Source organism: Callionymus lyra, chromosome 7, assembly GCF_982586985.1.
Source record: "Callionymus lyra chromosome 7, fCalLyr1.hap1.1, whole genome shotgun sequence".
NCBI lineage: Eukaryota > Metazoa > Chordata > Actinopteri > Syngnathiformes > Callionymidae > Callionymus > Callionymus lyra.
Window position 1 is genome coordinate 20,166,154 of NC_141824.1, and position 22,437 is coordinate 20,188,590.

General features: G+C 40.2%; 2 protein-coding genes across 2 annotated transcripts in view; both read left to right on the forward strand.

Moving 5' to 3' along the window:
* The first annotated feature begins 779 nt into the window (after positions 1-779).
* pld3 (phospholipase D family member 3) lies at positions 780-7,903 on the forward strand. Its single transcript, XM_087796231.1, has 12 exons — positions 780-921; positions 2,412-2,488; positions 2,809-2,859; positions 2,932-3,089; positions 3,160-3,340; positions 3,443-3,560; positions 3,670-3,797; positions 4,429-4,626; positions 5,168-5,307; positions 5,676-5,841; positions 5,921-6,020; positions 7,309-7,903. Exons 2-12 carry the CDS (start codon positions 2,462-2,464, stop codon positions 7,494-7,496), a joined length of 1,455 nt encoding a protein of 484 aa, XP_087652357.1. The 5' UTR covers positions 780-921; positions 2,412-2,461; the 3' UTR covers positions 7,497-7,903.
* A 2,785-nt stretch (positions 7,904-10,688) lies between these two features.
* prx (periaxin) overlaps positions 10,689-22,437 on the forward strand; it is a 31,682-nt gene continuing 19,933 nt past the window's right edge. Inside the window, exons 1-7 of the mRNA XM_087796298.1 lie at positions 10,689-10,710; positions 20,108-20,163; positions 20,235-20,342; positions 20,860-20,985; positions 21,052-21,211; positions 21,291-21,484; positions 22,064-22,299. Coding sequence (XP_087652424.1) covers positions 10,707-10,710; positions 20,108-20,163; positions 20,235-20,342; positions 20,860-20,985; positions 21,052-21,211; positions 21,291-21,484; positions 22,064-22,299 — 884 coding nt within the window. The 5' untranslated portion in view covers positions 10,689-10,706. The remainder of the gene's footprint in view (positions 10,711-20,107; positions 20,164-20,234; positions 20,343-20,859; positions 20,986-21,051; positions 21,212-21,290; positions 21,485-22,063; positions 22,300-22,437) is intronic.

Genomic DNA, 22,437 nt, shown 5'->3' on the forward strand with positions numbered 1-22,437 from the left:
ATGAAGGAAACATTCAAAGCTGGCGTTTTTTTAATTTGAATATTTTAATATGAATAGTCGATGGCAAATAAAACTGGGGGAAGAAAATAAAAGAGGTAGACGAGAAAATTACAGTCCTACAGAAATGACTTTCGGTGAAAGGTAGAAAGGACATTTGGGCCGATAATTACAAGCAAAGGGCCAATTCTGTTATTAACCCTACATAATTGAACACTTCTTTTATACAGAGATGTACTTAAAAAAAAAGTAAAGAGAAGGCCAATGAATGCTGAGCTACTTCTTAATTTTTATTATTAAAGATCATTTTTCTTGTGTTCTATATATGAGACAAAAAATGTCGATGAGAGCAACAATTCTGGCTACTAAATAATAGTACATTATTACACAATATAACCCTAAATAGCATGTTAAAATGTACAGATTTTAAGTTGACCATTTATTTTTATAGAGTGACTTGTATAAAATCACATCTAAACCCACAACAATTAGTTTAAATAGCATCATCCATGCATGGCAGCTTTCAAACAGGCCTTATTGACAGTCAGTGCTTATCAAACAATAAAGCAGCGACCCACTGTTGACTGTTGACACCTATTTGTTGTCCATATTTGTAAATAATTTGTATTTCCCTTGAGTTCATAGAGACTCGTCGTCGCAGCGGAGGATACTCTGGACAGACACTGACATCTACTGGTCACAAGCTAGAACTACGACGGTTGTAACTCGTCTTCCGCGTCACTAGAGAAGCTCCTCTCCCATTGGCTGCTGCGCTCCGGTCACATGACTCTTCCCCTCACAAGAGGGAGACTCCACCGGCGTTTGTAAACAGAAACACTTTCGAGTGATTTAAACCCTGTTTTAGGAAAAAGTTAGCCCGTTGTCAAGTGGACGAGGGTGAAGGATTGTCCTCAATGCTGCTCGGTGAGAAATCTCAGTTAATCGTAACGTATATTTATGAATCTGTCGACGTTTCCAAAAATAGTTGTTTTGTTTGTTATGTCAGCAACTAGCTAACTTTGTTGTGCGTTTCTTCCTCGTCAGCACTTTCTGTCCATTTTTTTTTTAAGTATTCACTTTTGTGTATTAACTGCCATGTTGTGTACGTCAATTATAATATTATTTATTTAAAAATTATAAATCAATTTGATCTATTGCTAAATTCAACATAATTTAATCCAGTAACTTCTGAAATATTATGGGGAAAAAAACCATTTTCAATCTATAGTCTGTCATTTTAGGTATTTTATGAGATTACTAGCTTTCTTTCGTTTGACTACATGTTAACTTCGGTTGTTGAAGCACATTTTTGTGCAAAACTCATTGTCCTCAAACAAATCTGGTCAAGTCATTGAACGTTGTCCAAAAGGTTTACCAACATGAACACACGTGTTGCCTCAGTAATACTTCTACAACTTACTTTGACCTGTTCTGCTTTACCTATGATATATATCTTTTCAATTATTTTGTTTTGCTAGCCCCCAAAAAAATGTTCAAGGCCAAAATGAATAAATACTTTCAGGAAAACAATGTTTTATATCAATGATGCTGGAGTTGAACTGTGATCTTGTGACTGGATTGGGCTCAAGTTGACTTTCAATGCTTCATGATAACATTAAGTTGTAATTGAATAACAACCCTAACAGGTGACTCATGACACTTTCATTTGTCTTTCATATAAAATTCCTTTTAACCATCAATTTTAGTGTTTCCGATTGAATTTGCAATCGATTTCAAGATACCTGTTTTCTTTCTTTTTTTAAAATATGAAATTGCGTCATGTTTGTTACAACTGATCCCTCAAAATGACTTCCAACTCAAATTTTTACCAATGTTCAACCTTTTTGTTGGCAGAGAAACAGTGAAAAATTCACCGTATTTAATAAATGACTAGTTGATTTGATAAATGCAATGTAATGGATGATGTGACCTTGAATACACATTTCGTTTTCGTTAATCACAACTTAATAAAAGGAAGTTAAAATAAAATGATGACTGTCATGTGAGCAGCTAAACTTAACTTCCTCAAGTCTCACCACAGGGAACATTTGACTGAGATTCTGTCCCGATTCTAGATTTGTTATTCTTAGTTTCAACACAACAGATGGATAACTGATGGAAAAACAAAGGTTGGGGCCACGGAGAACATCCTCTATTCTCTGTTAGCAACAATGGTGTGAACCCCAGACCGAAATATGTTCCCCAGCACGATGGATTCAGCTCCTCGTCCGCCTCATTTCCTTTTTATACAAGCTTCTTACACAACCAGGACAAATTGCAAATATCAGAAAATAATGAGTCACAAAGTGTTGCTACTGCTGCATTTAGCTTCAAAATACTATATAATATATTCTATATTGTATACAAGTCTCTTGAGTAAATCGACTGTTTTGTCTCTTATTCTTTGTTCTCAGAGTCACAGGACTGACTGATTTGCTCCACTACAACCAAATCCACGTGGACCATGAAGTCTGACATCCATTATGACCCGGTAAATATGTGTCATTAGTGTCTCTTATATTTTATTGAATTCTTTGGTTAGAACGCCTATATTAGTGTTACTGAAACAAAATGTTTTCTACTACTTTTAGTGATAAATCTCAAGTCCTGTATTAATCAGAAGTGTTTTATATTGAAATGTTGTAAAAGCTTTGCTTTCTAAAGGAGCAGATTAGAGAAATTCCACCAGAAAATAATTGGTTTCATTATTTGGTTTCATGAAACAATTTCTTTTTGTATCCCTCTATAGGAGGTTGTTGTTGTGTGGTTGCTGGTTTAGCAAATTAATCTGTTTTTTTTTCGTCCATGTAGTTGCAGGATTTGGAGATGAGGAGACAGGAGTCACACAGGAAGGCACAGTTGGTAGGTTGCACAACATGCATTTATTTCTTTATCCAAACTGAAATGAGTCATAAAGAATTCTCTTCTCTCCAGTACTCTCATTGTGTAATAGCTCTGGCGATATTCAGCACTTTTATGCTCACTGCCGCCGCCGTCTTCCATCTGTTGACCGCAAACGCGTCACCAGTGCCTCCGACCCCGGGCACCAGCTTTACACTGCCTCAGCGAGAGTCCTGCACGGACCCCTGCAGGTTAGAACTTCTAACATTAAACTAGATGGATCGATGGAGAGGGAGCTAAAGTTTCTTGTCCTCGTGTCAGGGTCGTACTGGTGGAAAGCATCCCTGAAGGTCTGCAGTTCAACTCGAGCACCACCCATCCATCAATATTCCAGGCATGGATGGACCTGATGAGTGAAGCTCGCAGCAGTGTCGACATCGCGTCCTTCTATTGGACACTTACTAACAAAGACACCGGCACTCAAGCACCCACCGCCTACCAGGTCATCCAGAACCTCCATGTCTTTTTATCGTTTCTTTCACAGCCGAAGTAGACATTTGAGATCACTGTGCAGATTTTAATTGTCAAGTTTGTTGTTCCAAAGGGTGAGACCGTCCTCAAAAACCTTGCTGACGTCTCCAAACGGCTGTCTGTTCGTATCGCCGTGAGCAAGCCGGCGGGAGGTAAACCCCAAGATGACTTGCAGCTGCTCAGCGACTCAGGTGACGCGTCACAGTGATTCCGAAACTCTATCCAACAAGACGCACAACATTCACATAATCGTTTGTCTTTTCTCGTGATTTTCTCGTGCATATGAATCAAACTCTTCAGGAGCTGAAGTCAGGAAGGTGAATATGAAGCAGCTCACCACTGGAGTCCTGCACACTAAGTTCTGGGTGGTGGACAAGAAACACGTTTACATTGGAAGTGCCAACATGGACTGGAGGTCCTTGACTCAGGTACCGTAAGGACGGGCTGAACAGTCGAATGATTGACTTGACATGATCTAAAAACACTGACATTCATGTCAATTAGAATACAATTTCAAAGATGGCTTGATTTATTTAGCATTTTTTTAAAGACCCAGTATGAAGTGTGTGAGGTTGTGACTGTTTTATGACAGTAAGAACTTTATTTAGACACAAATTAGATATTTTCAAGAATAAATCCTTCACAATGGATTTTTTTTTTAATCGACTTGTTAAAAAGTTGGATATTTTAGCTGCTTTGGTAGGACTTATAAAATAAATATTAGTTCAGTTCAGGGATTTTTTTAATGGATTTGAATTGGACTCAAAGATTTGAACAAACCAATTTCTTCCTCGAATATCTAACTCATCTGGTGTCTGCTGTTATAAGAAATGGAGAAGCGGGTTTAGGTCACGTGCAGGTTAAACCAGTATGTGGTCTAGAAGTCCTGAAGTATGAAAATAAACTTTTGTTGATGTTGAATTTCACAATTATTTGTTTGGTATTTTAAATATTCAAACTATAAATATAACGTATATAATTCTAATAACCATATACCAAGCAAGTCCATGGTACATGTATGACATGCATCATTGAAGTGTTCCTGCCGTCTCCTCTAAGGTGAAGGAGCTCGGAGCAGTGGTGTATAACTGCAGCTGCCTGGCGAATGACCTGGAGAAGATCTTTGAAGCCTACTGGTTCCTGGGAGATAGCAGCTCCATCCCGTCGCCGTGGCCCAACAGCTTCTCCACGCCGTACAACAAGGAGACGCCGCTCCAGCTGCAGCTCAACAACACCATGTCCAGCGTCTACCTGTCGGTGAGAATTTTGACCGACTGTCGGCCATTAGAGTACTCTAAAGGGTCTAATGTCTTGTTTTTCCATATTGTGCTTGCAAGGAATTTAAGTCTCGGATAAAAGTGTATGATCCTGCATCACGTTGGCAGAAAGTTCGTTGGTTATGGACTTGTCTTTTCATTTAGCCCTTAAGAGCATAAACCCAGATCCTATGTTAATTTAAAGTCCACCAAAATGTACTGTATATAAATCTGAAAAATTGTCTTGGTATCTTCAAAGAAGTGAATGTTAATAGAAAGGCATTTAAAAAAAGAATATATCTTGAGTTCAATTTGGCTGTAAAATGAGTCATTTTAACAGTTAAGTCATTCATTTAAATTGAGACTGATCTGTCTGTAATCTCTTGGCCTCTCGAGTGAGTGACCTGACACCCCTCAGTTAACGGATTAAGATTTGGCTTAATTCATTCACAACAGATGATCAGGCAGAAAGTATTTTAGTTTTGTTTTTATACAACATCACCATCAAATGGACCTTCTTTCATTTTGTTTTCCTCCGCCAGAGTTCACCTCCGTCCTTCTGCGCAGCAGGCAGAACATCCGACCTTCAGGCCATCGTGAGCGTCATCGACGATGCAGAGAGCTTCGTTTACATCGCCGTCATGAACTACCTGCCAACCACAGAGTTCTCGTATCCGAGGAAGTAATAATAATAATAATATATTTTGTTTGTTGTCCCCTTTACAGCTATCGATCTGAAACACATTAAAAATGAATATGGTATAAAATCAAGATATTAGTTAAAATGATAAAACGACAAGATAAGACAAGATATAAGGGAGAAACTAAAGGTTTTTCCTGAAAAATTACATGGATTAAGGTGGCCCCAAACTATATATTATGTCATTCCTCTATCTTCCACAGGGAGGCGCTGTCCATTAATTCATTGGCTCTTTCCTTTTCCCATCTTTCTATTCTCTAGCACTTGAGATTATTTGTAGATACAATTTGGACTCTGAATTATGATGAAACCGGTCTAGAATTACATGACGCTTGTGGCGCCCCCTGCAGGTACTGGGCTGACATTGACACACAGCTGAGACGAGCGGCTTATGAGCGCAGGGTCAAAGTTCGCCTGCTGATCAGCTGCTGGGGCAGCACTCAGCCCGTCATGATCTCCTTCCTGAAGTCCCTGGCCTCCCTTCAGGACAAGAAGACCAAACTGGACATTCAAGTGGTACACATGTCTTTCTTTACCCCAGACCAGAGTCTGATCGTGGGAATCCTCTCTTCAAAGTTACCCTTCTTTCTTGTAGAAACTCTTTGTGGTTCCAAGCAGCCCCGAGCAGAAGCAGATTCCCTACGCCAGAGTCAACCACAACAAGTACATGGTGACCGACAAGATCGCCTACATAGGTGAGACTCATAGCAAAGCAACTGAATATTCTCCAACTTTTGTTTAAAAAAAAGTGATTAGCTCATTTTGAGTTGTAGAGAATGAGAGAGTGAGTTGGAAACATTTCTTTATTCGAGTTAGAAGGATATTCATGCACATGTTTCTCGGCATCTAAAAAAACAGGTAGAGCGTCCTGCCATCATCATCAGCTGCTGCTGCGACTCTTTAGCGGGACTCGGTGGTCATGTTCAGAAGTGCACATCTGACACGTCTCGAATACATGAATGGAAATCAAAATATTCACAAAAATAATTGATGATAACAGTAGTTTCTTCAGTCCCAACATTGACTACTATGAGTGATTCTAACCACATGATCGTTGTCTCACTCTATTCAGAAATAATTCTAGGCTTGTTTTTATAATATAGTGAATTATTTACATCTGTTCATTTTAAATCTACTAAGCCTGCCATTAAAAAAATAAATCTGGGAGGACGTTGGATGCAAAAAAAATGAGTCTGAGAAGTTTTCAGACTCAAACGCTGGACGACCACGTTTCACCAAGAGACCAAGAGCGGACAGTCAGTCGTATGAGATGGAACTACTCGCATATCAGTGGGGTCAAAATCTCACATTGTTATCAAACAAATTCACTTCGAAACGCAATTCGCAGCAAGAATCGATTTTCTTTAGTGTGGTCGGAGCGATCTTCTGAAACGCACATCTGTATAAAAGCGCCATCACATGATGAATATGTGATCAGGAATCACTCGTGGGTGTGGGTGTGTTGCACATGTGCACACCAAATACTATCCCATCTTTACGTCGTCATCACTACTCACTACTGCGCTCAAAGTTACTGATTTACACTTTTATTCTTTTTAAACTTCATCATAATATTGTTCTAACAATCATCTCTGTAACTCAAATATTAGTGTGAATCATTTAGTTAACATTTTCCCAAGAGCACGTCTGCACTAATGACAGTTTGTGATCCATTTAAATAATGTTTGAAATATGGTTTGCATGATTAAATTGAGTCATGAAAAGGGATGTGACCAGGTTTGTCAACGTGTGAATAATAAAAGTCTAGGGTTTCAAGTTTCTTCTTATGAATATGTCAAAACATCATCTCAAATGGATTTAATAAAGAACAAATATCTACAGTAGCTGTGTTTTCTATTTTCTGAATCCAAAAACTCACAGTAGACACAGACCACCTGTATAGAACTGTAGCAGGTAAAATGTGTGACTGACGTCCATGTAATATTGTTTATTTTAAGGTTCTTAATTTCTCTTTGCCTGCAGGAACATCCAACTGGTCCGGCGACTACTTCATCAACACGGCAGGATCGGCTTTGGTGTTGAACCAGACGGGGTCAGAGTCGACAGAAACGACCGTCCAGGAACAACTCCGAGATGTTTTTGAGAGAGACTGGAGCTCCATCTACAGCTCACCTCTGACCCAAGACACCAACCTCAAAAACATCTGCTAGTTTTCACCACTACCTCCCTCTTATCACTCCGCCCTGCACATAATACAGTTTCAAACTCCAGGTTTCTTCGACGGGTGAAGTGTGACGAGCTCTTGGAAGAAGGATAGTTGAGGATGAAGTCACCAGATAGAACTAGTAAGTCTCAATCTGCAAGTTTCTGCAAGTTTTTTTTACAGCAGCTTGGAGGGACTTGATATATCCACTAGAAGGCGCTGCTCAGCCTTGAATTCAGGTGAGCTTCAGAAAGCACCACCAAGTTTGAAGTGTCTGAACTTCTTTTTTAACTTTATAATGTTTTTAAAGATCAAAGCCCAACTCAGGGAGGAAGGTTTTTAATCCAACATTTTTTACAATTTTAAACAAATGAATGCTGACTGATTATTGTTCAAATAAACATCTGACTTTGACCTTTTGTACTGTTTTGGTTTTTTTACTTACTGATGTTTACTATTTCTCTTTTTAAAAAGGTCATCAGTTGTGATGTTTCAACGACAGGTGTTGGTGGTGTTCAGGTGAGGCAAAGAAGGAACACTTGGTGTGGAGGAGCAGAAGTTCTACTGCCTCTCACCCTCTCTCTTGGGTGTGTGGGTCAGGAACACCCAGAGCAGAAACCTGCTAGAGTTCTGTAGCAGTGTGTCCTGGTATCACACATTTAAATCTATCATAGTGTAGTTAATGTGTCCTGATTCCAAACAGCTTGTTTTGGCACACAATAGACTGAAGCAATTAAAAATTTCAATCACTATATGTATAAAAGCAATAACAAGCTCATGAATGGTCAATTAAATTAAAAAACTAATGAGATCCCACTACCCAACAAGTTAAGTTAACTAAACCAATAATTGGATCCAAACCGGCAATCAAAGCAGAGGTTGAAGCTGCAAAGACCTGATATACCTCACGTCTCTCTCAGGACTGGAGTAGCAGCAGTGAATGGACACCGGCCAGTGAAGACGTAAAGAACTCTACCTATTATATCTGCTATATTGAATACATTTGGCTGTTTTACTTGTACAATCTTAGCCTATCCGTCGCAGAATTATTGTTCATTTATTTAATAAATCGCTCGAGACTTTCTCTTCAGAGTGATATCAAATCCATAGTCCAACTTCTGAATCTAAACTTGTCACAAGTTTTCATGAATAAACTCTAAATTAAAACCTCACACACATTCACACACACACATCCAGTGGTATCACCAGCATGTCACTTAAAAGTGTGTGAACTATTTTGTCTCGTCAGGCACGGAGGAATGCGGCAGAGCCCAACCCAGGAGGTTATTTCTGTCCGCCTGCTGCCCACAGGGACACCCACCCACCCTCACATCAGTCCAGTAATCCAGGGTGGGTGTGATGTTTGGGACAAACAAAAATATGACCTCAAGAGTCGAGCTGAAACTGACGTGGATCAGTATCAAGCACAACAGACGACACAGAATCGGTTTATCCCGGCTGGGTTCAAAGATTTGAATATTATATATCGTATAGTCATCTAGAAATTAAATACGGGACATGAAGGGCATCGTAACAATAGTCACATGTCAAGGCTGGTGGGTGTGTGGCCCCTTCGTCTGATTGTGTTTTACACCTTTGTTGCTGCTTGTACTTCCCCTCCGACCCATCGTTAACCCTTCCAATAGTACAAAGTTGCCTTGTTTAATATGGATTTTTAGGCTAGAGCAATGTCGTATGAATGAGAGTTTTTTACCTTTTTTAAACCCTTGTTTTATCTCTCGGTCAAGGTGGCCAGACAACACGTGTTTGTGGTATCCCTTGTGTTGTCTCTGGGTAAACTTCGGGTGACTCTGACCCTGGGACAAGATAAGTTAAAGATAAGTCAGAATAGTTTTTAAATATATATCAGTTACCTCAGTCACAACATATGAAAAGATTTTAATAATAAAAAACAAACTGTATCTTTCAACTTATAACTCAAACTGAAATGATGCATTTGAACCATTTCACTGATCTACAACAACACACATTCATTCTTCACTTGTTCAGATATCTTTAACCACTGTGGTAAGACTTAATTTTTCTATAACTGAAATGTGTATTGTTTTATTCACTTTTTACAAAGAAAATGTAACTTTTTCTTAATAAGATTCTGACTGAAATGCAATAACTTTCTAACTGAACATTCTCAATAAGTTTAATTGAGCACACCTCTATCTCTTTGTCTCACTCCCTCCCAGTGAATTCATTGCTATTGCTGGTGTGTTTGTTGGAAAGGCTTTAATTTTCGGCTGTCAAACATAATTTAATGGCCATTAAATATTATTAAATAGATTCACTAATAAGAGCTCTTGAAATGCTTAAATCATGTCAGCGACGATCGTCCATAAAAGGATTAATTTATGCCAAGTCTGATCCACTAATTAATTCTCAGCACCATGAGACAAATTACCAGAGATGACCTATAATGCTGTTTCATTTCCCAGAGACTCTGACTAGAGGAACAGATAGAAGGCATCCATAGAGGTGATCCCTGAGTAGTATTTCTTACATCATCTGCATGGTCCTCGACTATGATCATCCAGCACCGAGGCCCACTAAGCCCCATGACAAGGCCCGGCAGCACCAGGACTAAAGCCCCCTGCCTCACTAACAATGGAGGGGTTTTGTGGAGGACGCTGCAAAGTGCTGACTGTCCACTCGCGGCGAAAAACACAACCAGTCCGCCCGTCTGCTGCAGTGCCCAAAACACATTATCGAAGAGGACAACTTTAAAAGTGATCAGTTATAAGTCAAAACTCGAGTCCAGAGAAGATCCAGTTCTATGGTTCAGTTTAGCTGGTGGTGTTTCGATTAATTGGTGGTGTTTTTCTCCCTAAGTCTTGGAAGCTTCATTTCCAGCAACACATGTTTCTAGTAAAATTAACTTTAATAAATGACCTCTTGCTAAATAATCAATCAAATCTTCTAACAAATACCCAATGAGACACGAAAAAATGTCAGAATTCTGTGAGGCATTTGTCTCCATCATCGCTCTGTCCCCACCCTGTGACCCCTCCACCCTCTCACCCTCTCCCTTTCTCTGGCTAATCCACCTGACTGTGCAGCTCGCGTCCGGGGGCCCAAACGGTCTTTCAGATCCACGGACGGCTTCCAGCAGCCTCTTCCAGCTCTGACGCCCCCCCAAAAGCTTCCCAGACCTGAGGCCCGCGAGCAGGCTGCCACGTTCCCTCCGGTGACCTCCATCCTGCAGACCATGTGTGAGTGTCTCCGTGGAATATTCAGAGTCACCTGGACACCGTCCTCCAACGCAGGTCAGATGGTTCACACTGGTCAGTCAGGTGTTTAGAGAGAGACGCGGCAAGGACTTCATGAGGCAAGAGTAGATTGAATTTTCATTTGGATTCATTTTGAATTATTGCAAACTAATTTGAGTATTAGTGTGGAAATATATTGACTTCATGTAACTTACATTCATTTGTTTACAGACTATTAGTTGATGTTTTTCTAGTAGCATGTTAAATAATGAAGGTTATATTCCATTTATTGCGATTAACTTCAATCTTGGCCACATTACATGACTTACAAAACGACACAGAACTTCTTCATGAGTGAAATTTAAAAAAAAGATCAGCTCCGATGGTCGATCGGTCGCATCTGGTTTGTTTGTCTTTGACGGACTCCGCTTCAACTAAAGCCGGGCTTTAGTGAATGACAATGACTGGTTTGGCTGACGTGTCGTTGGCGGCTTCAACTGCACTGACAGCATCTCCAGCGTGAGTCACCGCTGCTGGTTCGAATCAAGCGTTATGAGTTGATATCTGATCTCCAAGGTTGTGATCTCATGTACGGGTAGTTTTGCTAAATACCGAAATTGAGACTCACTTTCAGTGGGTGGCATGGTCTGACTGACGCTGCTCTATATTGGTTTTTTCCTGGGGTTTCCTGGCAAATGAGGCCGTTGTCGGAATATTGTGTCTCCTGGAATGTTTGGGAATCTCCAGGGAATGTTGTCCTGTTTCCTTTGTACAAGAAGCTGTTGAATAATAAGAGAAGAAGAAAGAAGAAGTTGAACCTTTTCATGACTTTTCCTAGTTTTAAGGCTGAATAATGAAAACAAAAGTGGTTTTACTTAGTTTCTCTTTTTTAACTATATAGTTACAGTTTGAAATTTAACATAGGAAGTGAGTATTTGACATAGTTACAATGACTTTCCCTTCTGGCTTTCTTGAAAGAATTTTCCAAATAGTATTAACCTTAACCTGTGATTTTAAAATAAAAAATCTATCAACATAAATATAGGGTTAAATACTACACTTGTGGTGGAAAAACAGTCTCTGAATGCTGAGACTGTCTCTGGAGTTAAGAGTTGTTCTCTCAAAGAAATACTAAGACTGGAGTGTATTGTTGTGTAAAAAAGTATCCATATGTATCAAATCATGCCCCAGTATGACATGTTTATCACGCAGCTCAAGGTTCCTTCCTCCAGAAATGTGAGGTCCAAGTGAGGAAGTGAGACATTCCTAAGCCCATATTGAAAAGATCCTCAGTTGTGCTACTTTATTAGATCACTATCAGATACTTTTGGCACGAACTCAACGTGCTGTTTAATCGTTTCTCCCTGAAAATGACCAACATTCATTTTGTTCTGACTTTATTCCAACACTTTTCCCACAACAACAGCTGCACCTCTGAGAAGGAAGCGTGACACTTTCTCTAAAATAAGATCCAAGGCCTGGCAGAACTAAATTTAACCACTCAAATTATAAATAACTTCCCTCGGCGTATCTTATCGGAACATTTGTCCCGGGGGTTATTATTCATGAGTCACCAAAGGTGAATGATATATTGCATCTCTACGTTAAGGATTCTTCCTTTTCTTTAAATTTAATCAGGGACACGTTTGGAAACGATCCCAGTCAGCAATTAGTATATATTTGATGATCAAAAGTCAACGGGCCATTTGTGTAACACTGCCTCAGCAATACTGTATCGTAAGATTATCCATTACTCTGAGTAGGAAGAAGACCCTTGACCTCTTTTCTCTCTTTTTTGCCAACGGTAGTGTGTTCTTCTCTGAGCTTCTCCCACCGGCTACTGATATCATTAGTCTTTCAGAAGCCTGGGGAACTCATGAGAACGTCTTGCTGAATTTGGACTAACCAAGAACTTGACCCTTCTTTATTTTCCGCAAAGAAGTTTCCTTGCATCGGGTCAAAACGAACAACGCTGAGTACACAAACACAATTGTTTTCGGTCACCGTGACCCAGAGGCAACACAAGGAAATATGACAGACCAAAATATCAAAAAGAAACCTGAATCTTATCATGATCCTTCCAGACTGTCTGGTCTGACTCTTTCTGTTGAGTAACACTTGGTGTGAAATGTGAAATATAAGGTATTTGTATTGTACACATGGCAACCCTGATGTGGTTGAAGATTCTAATAAGGTTATTCTTGTTATAGTGGTCTTGGTTTGAGCTCCTTCGAGAACTAAAGCGTGGTTCTCAAGAGGGAAACCGATGGACGGATTACTCGAGTACCAAGTTTGGGAACTTTGGGCAGTGTGGCCGGCGTTTATTGGATTTTTGGATTGGATTGTTACCAGTTGGTTTGGCATTTCCAAGTTTTCGAAGTTCAATTAATCGTATCTACTAACTCGCAAATTTGCCTCCACAATTTGGCATCACAAGAACACTATTCTAATAGTATGATGTGTTTTAGAAGTTCAATCCATTCATCTGAGTTATTAGACCCATGAGAACGATGATCACATGACCTCCTTGGCTGAGGTAATAAAAGTGTAAGAGACTAGAAGGAGAGGATTTAGATGCAGGATCAGGAAATGGACTTGGAGGAGGACACATAGAGATAGACCACATCATGATGAGGATCATGGGGAATGGGTCGTACGCAAGGTGAAGGACAACATGCCAGTCAATGAGAGTTCATGCTGGGCCGAGCATGTGTGAGAGACGAGCATTAGTGATGATGTCTGCCTCTTTATGGCTGGAAAGATCAATCCAACTTGCTTTTAATAATTTATTTATAAAGCACTTTCCCACCAACTGTAACGTCATTGATTATTTTAATAATACATGATGAGTTAATTCGAGATGGAAACGGTTGAGAATCCAGCGGGATAACGGAATTTTTACCCGAGACTAATTTAAAGAAACAAAATATCTTCCACTTTATTTACATCACCGTGAAAATTCCATTACTCGCTCAGGCCTCGGAGACAGACGCTCCTCTATTTTCCAAACTGTATTATTCAATTATTCTCCCCTTCCTTAGCCGTCAGAATACCGCCCCACCTCCTTCCCTCCTAATAAGGGGGCATCTGTCCGACCAATCATGGGTGTCGACCCGGCCCTCCTAGAGATGCCAGAGTCGCGGGTCGACCTGAAGTGTCAGTGAGGGGAGCAACAGTCTGGCTGGTGACAGGGGATCACAGAGAGGGACTCTATCAACAACAAACAACAAATAGTGAGAGTTTAGAGGAAGTGGCTGCAGGTGAAGGAGTCGACGACAGGACAGATCAGGTAGGCAGTGATCTGACTTTTAAAAGTTCAGCGAATCCTCTCTGATTTTGGCCGCTGCTGAGGTCACTCATGACAGTTTGTGCTGACTTTGGAGAGCGCAACAATGGCTCGCTGTGTAAATGCTGAGAGCGTATTTGCCCGTCGGACAGCTGCGTGCGGCTTGTGTTTATTCCAGCGTGCCGTCACAAACACTTGAGCATTATGGATTTAGGAAGACTATTTGGAGTCAGGAATGTCGCTATTGCTAATTTTCAAAAAAGCAGTTCAAAAGTCAAAGCATGTTTATATCAAATACTATTGTAGATTTATGTTATATGCAGATGACCAATTGAAGTTTTTACTTGAGTGCCCCGAGAGATGTTAAAGTTCAAACGGTGTTTGATACAATTAAAAATCAGATATAACCAAAATCCTTCATTTAAACTATAATTGAAAAAATAATTAATTGGTTGAAATACTTGTAGTGTCAGTTTGTGACAATTTGTAACATGAGCATCTGCGTTCATCCGACTGGTACGAAAATCACCTTAGAAGCTCTGAGCCATTATTCTGGGAAAACCTTCAGGAAATACGGAGATAGTGACACTCAATTTTAGTAGTATTCTGAAGTTCCATCTGGGTCCAGAAATATTTTGAAGGAATCTTTCTTCACTTGTATGATGTCTCACTAAAATATGATTTATTTGTGGATTCCAGTGATCATTAGCGTTAGTCATATTGTGGTTGTTCATCAGACGTAGCTCTTGTAAGACATGTGTCAACATCTGTACCTGTTGTCCAGTTTTACTATTTGTTGGAGCTCCTTGCCAGGGGTATGAGCTGTCTCAGTGCCTTTCTTGTTCTCTTAATGATGGGGAATGTTTTTGTATTCAGGTGTTTGAGTTGCCATTTTGTTGTGAGTCACATTATCTTTCGATATATTTTGAAGATCTATTACATAATTATAATCCGGTTTACACTATATTGAAAAATGAAACAACACGCTGAAAACGTTAACAAGTGACCGTGTAATACCTGAAGGATGTTGAAGCTATAAAGTCATAAACAACTCGTTAGTTGGACTTGATTAAAACTGAAAATAGAGGGTTGGAACTCCTGCCAGATGATTGCAGCTACTCCAGATTCCAGAGTCTTAATGTTACATGCATGCGACAGCTGCAGTGTGACAGTCACAGGATCTGTTGCCCCCCAGTTTCAGGCAGCACCTCAGAGCACCCCCTGTGCCATGGCATGTCAGACATGCGCCGAGGATCCACCGGCCCGGGACGAGTTCTCATATCTTTAGACCTGCAGCGCACAATTTGTCCACTGTTAGTTAAGACAAACACAACTAGTTGAGATAAATAAGGTAGATTAGACTTTGTCAAAGTGCTAAGGGGGGCACATATTCTTCTGGCCCTCATCTATGGAAATATGTTTCTATGTCCTGGCAGTTTCAAGTTTTTGTTGTGATCTTCAGAAGTCCAACTTATAATACCATGATTTACTTTTTAATTTTTTTTGTCATAAATATAATTTAAATGAATATTGTCACTTTATTATTTTTAAATTGAACATCAAAGGATGCACATACCACTCGTGTTTAACCCTTGGGTTTTCTCAGGGTCAAGGTGAACCTGACCCTTCACTTGCTTCCAGAAATACATTTTTTATGCTGAAAATCTATAAAGTGACCATACATTTTTAAAATATACGAATACAATATAAATATAACTTAATCACATTCTTTTCCTTTATTGTCCTTATTTTTAATGATTTTTTTTTTGTTATAGTAAAAATAATTTTATCTTTATCCTTTTAAAAAAAAAAAAAAATTTTGATAGGTGCTCAGAGCAGCACCAGGATACGATGTAGCAGAAATACACTGATGAATATTTATGATGCCATTTTATTTTTTATAAATGTCCAACTAAGTGAATGTTGGTAGCTCCTCTTTGGTCTTTTTCTGAGGTTCTATGGGGTCATTAAATTATTTTATTATTTTTACGATTATGTTAAAAAAAATGGCTTCACTCCTCCAGCCAGCCACACCCGTTTTGTTTATACAACGAGTCCCTAGGAGGTGGAAACTTCCAGGATTGATTCCAAACCTTGATGCTTGACCAATCACAGCAGAGTGGGTGTGGTTATGGTAAACAAGATTTTTTATCTGTGTGTGTTTTCAGTGGGCGGGGCTTAAGATAATTTTCTTATGTAAATATTTCAGTGAAAAGAGAGTTTTGTACAATCAGAAACATACTGATGAGTACACTAGAGGTCCAACATCTATTTAAGACACACTTAAATCAACACGTCAGTTGCCCTTTAAGAAGAGAAGTCCTTGAGAAGAAGAAAATCAGTGAGGCTCATAAATGAATGAGGGCGTGAAGAGGTGACCATGATGAGGAATGAAAGACTTATTCAAGACTAAATAATACAACTATCTTATTAGTTTCATTGTTGCTAAGAGGAGTTGGTGGATGATGGATGATCTGTGAAGTTTCCTGGCGACGGACTTTGGGTGGTCCATGTTGTGAGTCTGGGAGCGTTCAAGTTCAGATCAGGAAGGCGGGTCAAGAGCACACCGTCCTTCTGAGGAGGATGACTTTGTGACAGCTTTCCTCAAATGTGGACCCGAGCCAGTGTCTTCAGGAAGGAAGTCAAGTAAACAGAAATATTATTCAAATAAAGTCAGTTTCCTCAAACCCCAACTAGTGTTGGTCGAACCATCGGTCAGAAACATCATCTTCCTGTTTACGTATTGGCCCTTCCTGTGCAGAGCCTCACATCTGCAGATAGTTCTTGTTTCCATGCGCTTATCTCTGGAGAGGCCCAAAGATGTTCTGGGACCTCGTCTGCAGATCTGGGACAGCATTTATTTTTCATCGACTTCAAATTCTTTGAGATCACGGTGCATCATACGAGCAGTTACGATGGAGACGCAGTTCTAATGACAGTAAATGTGATTCAGACTCGCAGTGTTTTGTGTGTGTGTGCACTCTTAGTGTGTGTTCTATATCTGGCCTGTGATGATAATAACTGGAACTACAAATAAATCACCATCGCCAGACAGCAGGGGAACGTTATCGTCCTCCCTGTGAGCAGATGGTGGATGTTTTCTCCTGGTTCTGTTTTCGACGGGTCGATTACGACAACACTGGAGGGAAACACCGTCCGGCCCGAAACTGACATGACACTTGCACTCTTGACGCCAAATCGGGATTTCCTGTTGCAGTTTGTAGAGGCGGAGAAAATATTCAAAGCGTAGAGGATGTGGATGATGGTTCAGTTCCATCTGCTCAGTTAAGAAACATGACGTGTGTCATGTGTTCATGAGCGTAATTCTCTTTTAACTTAACAGACATTTTTAAGGAGACTCTGTTTGTCAGTTCAGCTGTCATTTATCCTTTCTTAATGGAGACAGAAACGATTTAATCCACCACTGTTTCCTAAATAATCTTCATTTCTTTTTAACCATTATGTAAGTTTACAATTATCTCTAACTAGATGTTGGAAGATTATTCGTCGCTGGAAACTATAGATTACAGCAAGTAGGTTGATGTGAATCATCACTACTGACCTGCAAGTGTGGTCTAAATAAAGCCGCCGAGAATTTGAAAACTTCTCCTTTTTTCTCCCTCCCTTCCTCAAACACTGGCTCGTCCTCCTGCTGTCACCTGTCCGTCATGAAGCTGCTCCTCAGACCTTTAATGAGACACTTGAGATAATGAAATACTTCCATTAATCAGGAGAATGATCAGAGTAGGATAACAATTTAAAAAGACATATTATATATGTTTTAGTTACAGTCTTCTAACTCCTACTGTTTGAATCCTTTAAAAACTCACTGCCCGTTTTCTTTCTTCAGTCCAATCCGTGCTTCATTTGACCTCCAAGCCGCTGTTTTGAAAACTGTGATACAGATGTGAATGTTGCACACACAGCCGATGATGTCTTCTTCTCTAGACCTGTCCGAAGTCTTTCTGTGCCTGGCAGCACAGTCCAGAATGTCAGCTATGTCTGCCTATGACCTGTTAGATACCCGAAACCTGCGTCCAAACAGGCAGCCTGGGTTACATAAATACACACACGCTAAGATACGCGGTGATATTTATAATGCCATCACATGATTGCCAGACAACACAGCTGGACGAGGGGTCATGGAATGAACCTCAAGCTGAAGAATCCATCAGAGTTATGTTACCCAACAAGCGACGGCACGGAAGCCCATTTCATCTATGTTGAAGGATAGACTCGGGAAACCTCGAGAGTTAGCGTGATTCAGAGATTGACAGATTAAGATTTGTCATCATTAGCACCCAGTGCTATGACTCACTGACCACTTCCTTCTCTTGGTTGTTCACACAGTGGAAAGTGACCGTCCACTTCCACATCGGTTGCCATCAGCTGATGTTCTGACACATTTACAAATTGTCGGTTCTTAGTTCTCCCACTAGGCCCACTTGCACTGGGTTACTGAAGCATCTCAGAAACTGCCTAATGCACATACAATACACATAGAACAGAATCCAGTGACTAGCAAAAGTGAACTGGCTTTGGTGAATCTGAGGCAATATTACAATCTGTCAGAGGCTTTTACCAAACTTGGGTCAGTCCCTATCTGGTCATGACAGTCCTTTATCTACAGCCAATTTTACACTTAATACTGGTGTTAACCATCCCGCCCATCAGCTAGTTGTGTTCTCAGGTCCCGTAACAATGGCACACAACTTAATACCGTGATCCTAAAGCCCATAAGAAAGCAGGGCCGGGTCTAGACAGGCATGTATGAGGGGGCAGCCACAAATCTTGAGGGGGCATTGTGCTGTTACTTACTTACTTACATGTAAGTTTGAGGGGGCACACCATTTATTTGAGGGGGCCAGGCCCCCTCTTGCCCCTGCCTAGACCCGGCCCTGTAAGAAAGTCTGAACAGTCGATTAAGTGTCTGAGCAACAGTCCTAAGGCAGCTTGGAACGCCACACCCAACACTGAACGTTCCCACAAATCCTACTTATGGGTTACATGATACGTCTACCGCGATAGTTAGCAGTTCACTCCGAGTGCAGCTGGAGCTTCACAGAGTTGCTACTCATCTCACTTGTGTTCAACCTCATTGTTTTTTCTTTGAAAGTACAGAATTATTTTTGCTAAATTAAATTTTTCTTTTTTTACCTGCAGTTTAAGCCGATTTAGCTCATCATAGAATATTAATTACTTTTTTTTCTTGCAAAAGTTACATTATATTGATGTCGTTTTTGTACTAACGATAATAATAGACACATGCAAACCATAAAAAATAAAAATAAAATTAAAAGATATTTATATAAATGTGTTTTTCTGATTTGCTAAGTTTATCTTGTTGTGGTTAGGGCGATCGCGCCACAGCAAGAAGGTTGCCGGTTCGCTTCCAGATGGAGTCAACTTGTGACCTTTCTGTGTGGAGTTTGTATGTTCTCCCCGTGTTGTGTGTCTTTACCCCCGGCACTCCAGTTTCCTCCCACAGTCCAAAAACATACAGAGGTTGATTAGAAACTTTCGGAAATTGTCTGTACGTGAGAGTTTGTATGTAAATGGTTGTCTGTCTTTGTGTGCCCAGCGACAGACTGGCATCCTGTCCAGGGTGTTCCCCGCCTCTTGCCCGAAGAAACTGGGATGGGCTCAGGCTCCCAGTGAATATATACCTTATTGTTATTTGTTGTTGACATAGTTAATGAACTGTTATTAAATGTCAACCCTGAGCAGCTGCTGGAAACATGACTTCATTGATAAAGAGTGACATCTTCTCCCATAAAACAGTGAATAATGGAAGCGCAGCAGAGCTCTTGAACACATGTTATTATTTAAACACATACAAATAGAGCCAAAGAAAATATTTAATAGGTTCAATAAATGTGTTGAACTTGTCAAGTTGAATTGATTGTCTTAAATCAAGCTGTGGACAGCAAGATATAACTGGAGTGTGATAGTGTTAATTTTATACACTTTTAGGATACATTTGCTGAAAATATTGGTTCATCTGTTGTACATAGACTGGTGTAGGTTGTTTTAAAAATGTACATGTTAAAACCCAACTAAAAGTAGCGTCTTTGTGATCAAATATTTGACGATTGGTTTGTGTTTATGTTTCAGACTCGGACAGAGAGCAGGAGGACGGACATGTGTTCAGCCAGACCAGAGAACCATCTGTAAGTCGTCATCATCTCTTGAATTATAAAAAAGAAAAAAAAAAGATTTATAAACCTGGTGTCGTGTCCAGGTGAAAGATAAGAAGCGGTCACCCCCCTCCAAGAGATCCCCTTCTGTCCCACAACGCAACCCTCACCACGGCGGCCCTGCGGAGGAACCGGAGAGCCCAGCGAGAATAGTGAGAAAACCACTGTTTACTAGTCAGTCAGTTTACTGTACGGAAATGTTATTCAAAATTCGACAAACCTTTTTACGGTCTTTGTTTTGTCTTTTAATATCCCAAAAAATGATAAAATAGTAAAGTTGTTGTGGCATGAAGAGGTTGTTTTTTTTCTCCAGGAAGCTGCTTAAAAATGTTTATATCAATCTTGTTCATCACTAATTGTATTTTCATACACAATTAGAAAAGTTGCACATGGTTAACATCCCTTTCTCTCTATTCAGAAACATTATTCTTTATTAGCTTGCTTTTCTTTTTGTTTTATTGCAGTGACAAGTTAAATAAAGCTGCTTTTAAACATTGACTAAAATACATACCCTCAAGGTCATACACCTACAAACTGGCTTTGTCTGGGACTAAACTTTTGTTTCTTGATAGGAAGATGTTGCTCAAGCTGAAGCAACCTGCAATCTTCTTGCTGTGGTCCTAGTGAAATATACATTTTAATTTCCATCATTGTTGTTGTTGTCCACAGGAGCAGAAGCAGAAACTCCATGCAGAGTTGAAGTTGGTGTTAAGTCAAAAGAAAAACCTCTTGAGAGAGTCAGCCTCCCACCTGGCACAACCCGAGATGGACCCTGAACCTACTGTTGAGCAGAAAGTAAGTCTGATGAGGAAATTAATTCAGTTTTCAAGGGTGTTGGAGTACTCATGTTGTGTTCGTCAGCCTGAAGAGGAGGACTCTCAGCCGGTGGAAATAGTTGTGGAGACAGAAGCAGAGGCTGGGGCGAGCGGCTACAGCGTGACCGGCGGAGGCCAGCGAGGGATTTTTATTAAAGATGTCCTGAAGGATTCTCCAGCAGCAAAAAGTCTTAGTCTACAACAAGGTACCTTTGAACAATCTTCATCTTGGAATCCTAGCAAGATTGAAGTTTGACAACATTTTGACAACATTTCATCTCATAGGTGACCAGCTGCTGAGTGCCAAGGTCTACTTTGACAATGTAAAATATGAAGACGCACTCAAAATCCTTCAGTGCGCAGAGCCTTATAAAGTCAGCTTTCTGGTGAAAAGAGCAGTTCCTGAAGCTGGGATCAGTGTGCGGCCCAGAGTGCCCAGTTTGGAACTCAAAGGTCCTAAAGCAAAGTTGTCTAAAATGGTAAATTTGTATTTCTTCTTTCTTCTTTGGACTCTTAATATGGGAGAAATGGGTTGGTAGTTAAGCAATATTCATGTTTCCTGGGTTGTCCTGTATGTGGAGAATTACTCCTTTTTGGGACAAAAACCTTGAGTTGGCACCCAGCACCAACACACCAGTCTCAAACTCCAGGTGCATTTTTAGGCAAACTTGAACATGCAACTCTGACATTCTTCATGCCACTACCAACCTAGTGTGGTGCATGACATTCTGCACTCCTCCTGAAAAAGCATGGTCCTTCTTTATACCTTCTTTCTTATTCAGTTTCTCCTCCTATACTCTCTTCAATACCATTCTGGTGATAGATCACATGGCTCACACAAACCACCAGCATCCACAATGACTGCGCACGCCTTAGATGAAGGTCCAAACTAGGCTAGCTGCTGTACGTTTTTATGGTCTCCATTAGCCTTGTAAAAGTGCAATAGAAAATTGGGCAAATAAACAACATGTTCCTAGTCATTGACTGATTTTTAAATGTTACAGAATAATATAGCATCCTAAGAGATGTGTACAGATGGTAGTCTATGTGTGTTGCAGAGTGTGAAGGGCACGAAGACTTTTAAGGCCAAGAAGAAGAGGGGTGGACGCTTTGGACTGAAGAGGCTGAAAGAAAAGCGTAAAGAAGAAATTGTGACTGAAGAAACACCATCAAAAATGGATATCGGTGACATGGATGTTGAGTTTTGCCTTCCTAAATTTAAACAAAGGTGGAGTGGAGAGATGGACACAAAAGAAGCTGGAGCCATGGCAGTAAAGGCAAAGAGGAAGATCAGGTTGGCCTATTACCTGCTTCTGTTTATACTTAACATCGTCAAAGGATTTGCCAAAAGTTTGAGCTTAGAGGACTATGTTTTGGACCAGCATAAAATGTATGCTACATAATATATACATATGTTTTCTCTTGCCTCCCA

Coding starts and splice junctions, on each gene's coding strand:
- pld3 (XM_087796231.1), top strand. CDS start 2,462: ATGAAGTCTGACATCCATTATGACCCG. Junction 2,489..2,808: donor CTGACATCCATTATGACCCG/GTAAATATGTGT, acceptor TCGTCCATGTAG/TTGCAGGATTTGGAGATGAG. Junction 3,798..4,428: donor ACTGGAGGTCCTTGACTCAG/GTACCGTAAGGA, acceptor GTCTCCTCTAAG/GTGAAGGAGCTCGGAGCAGT.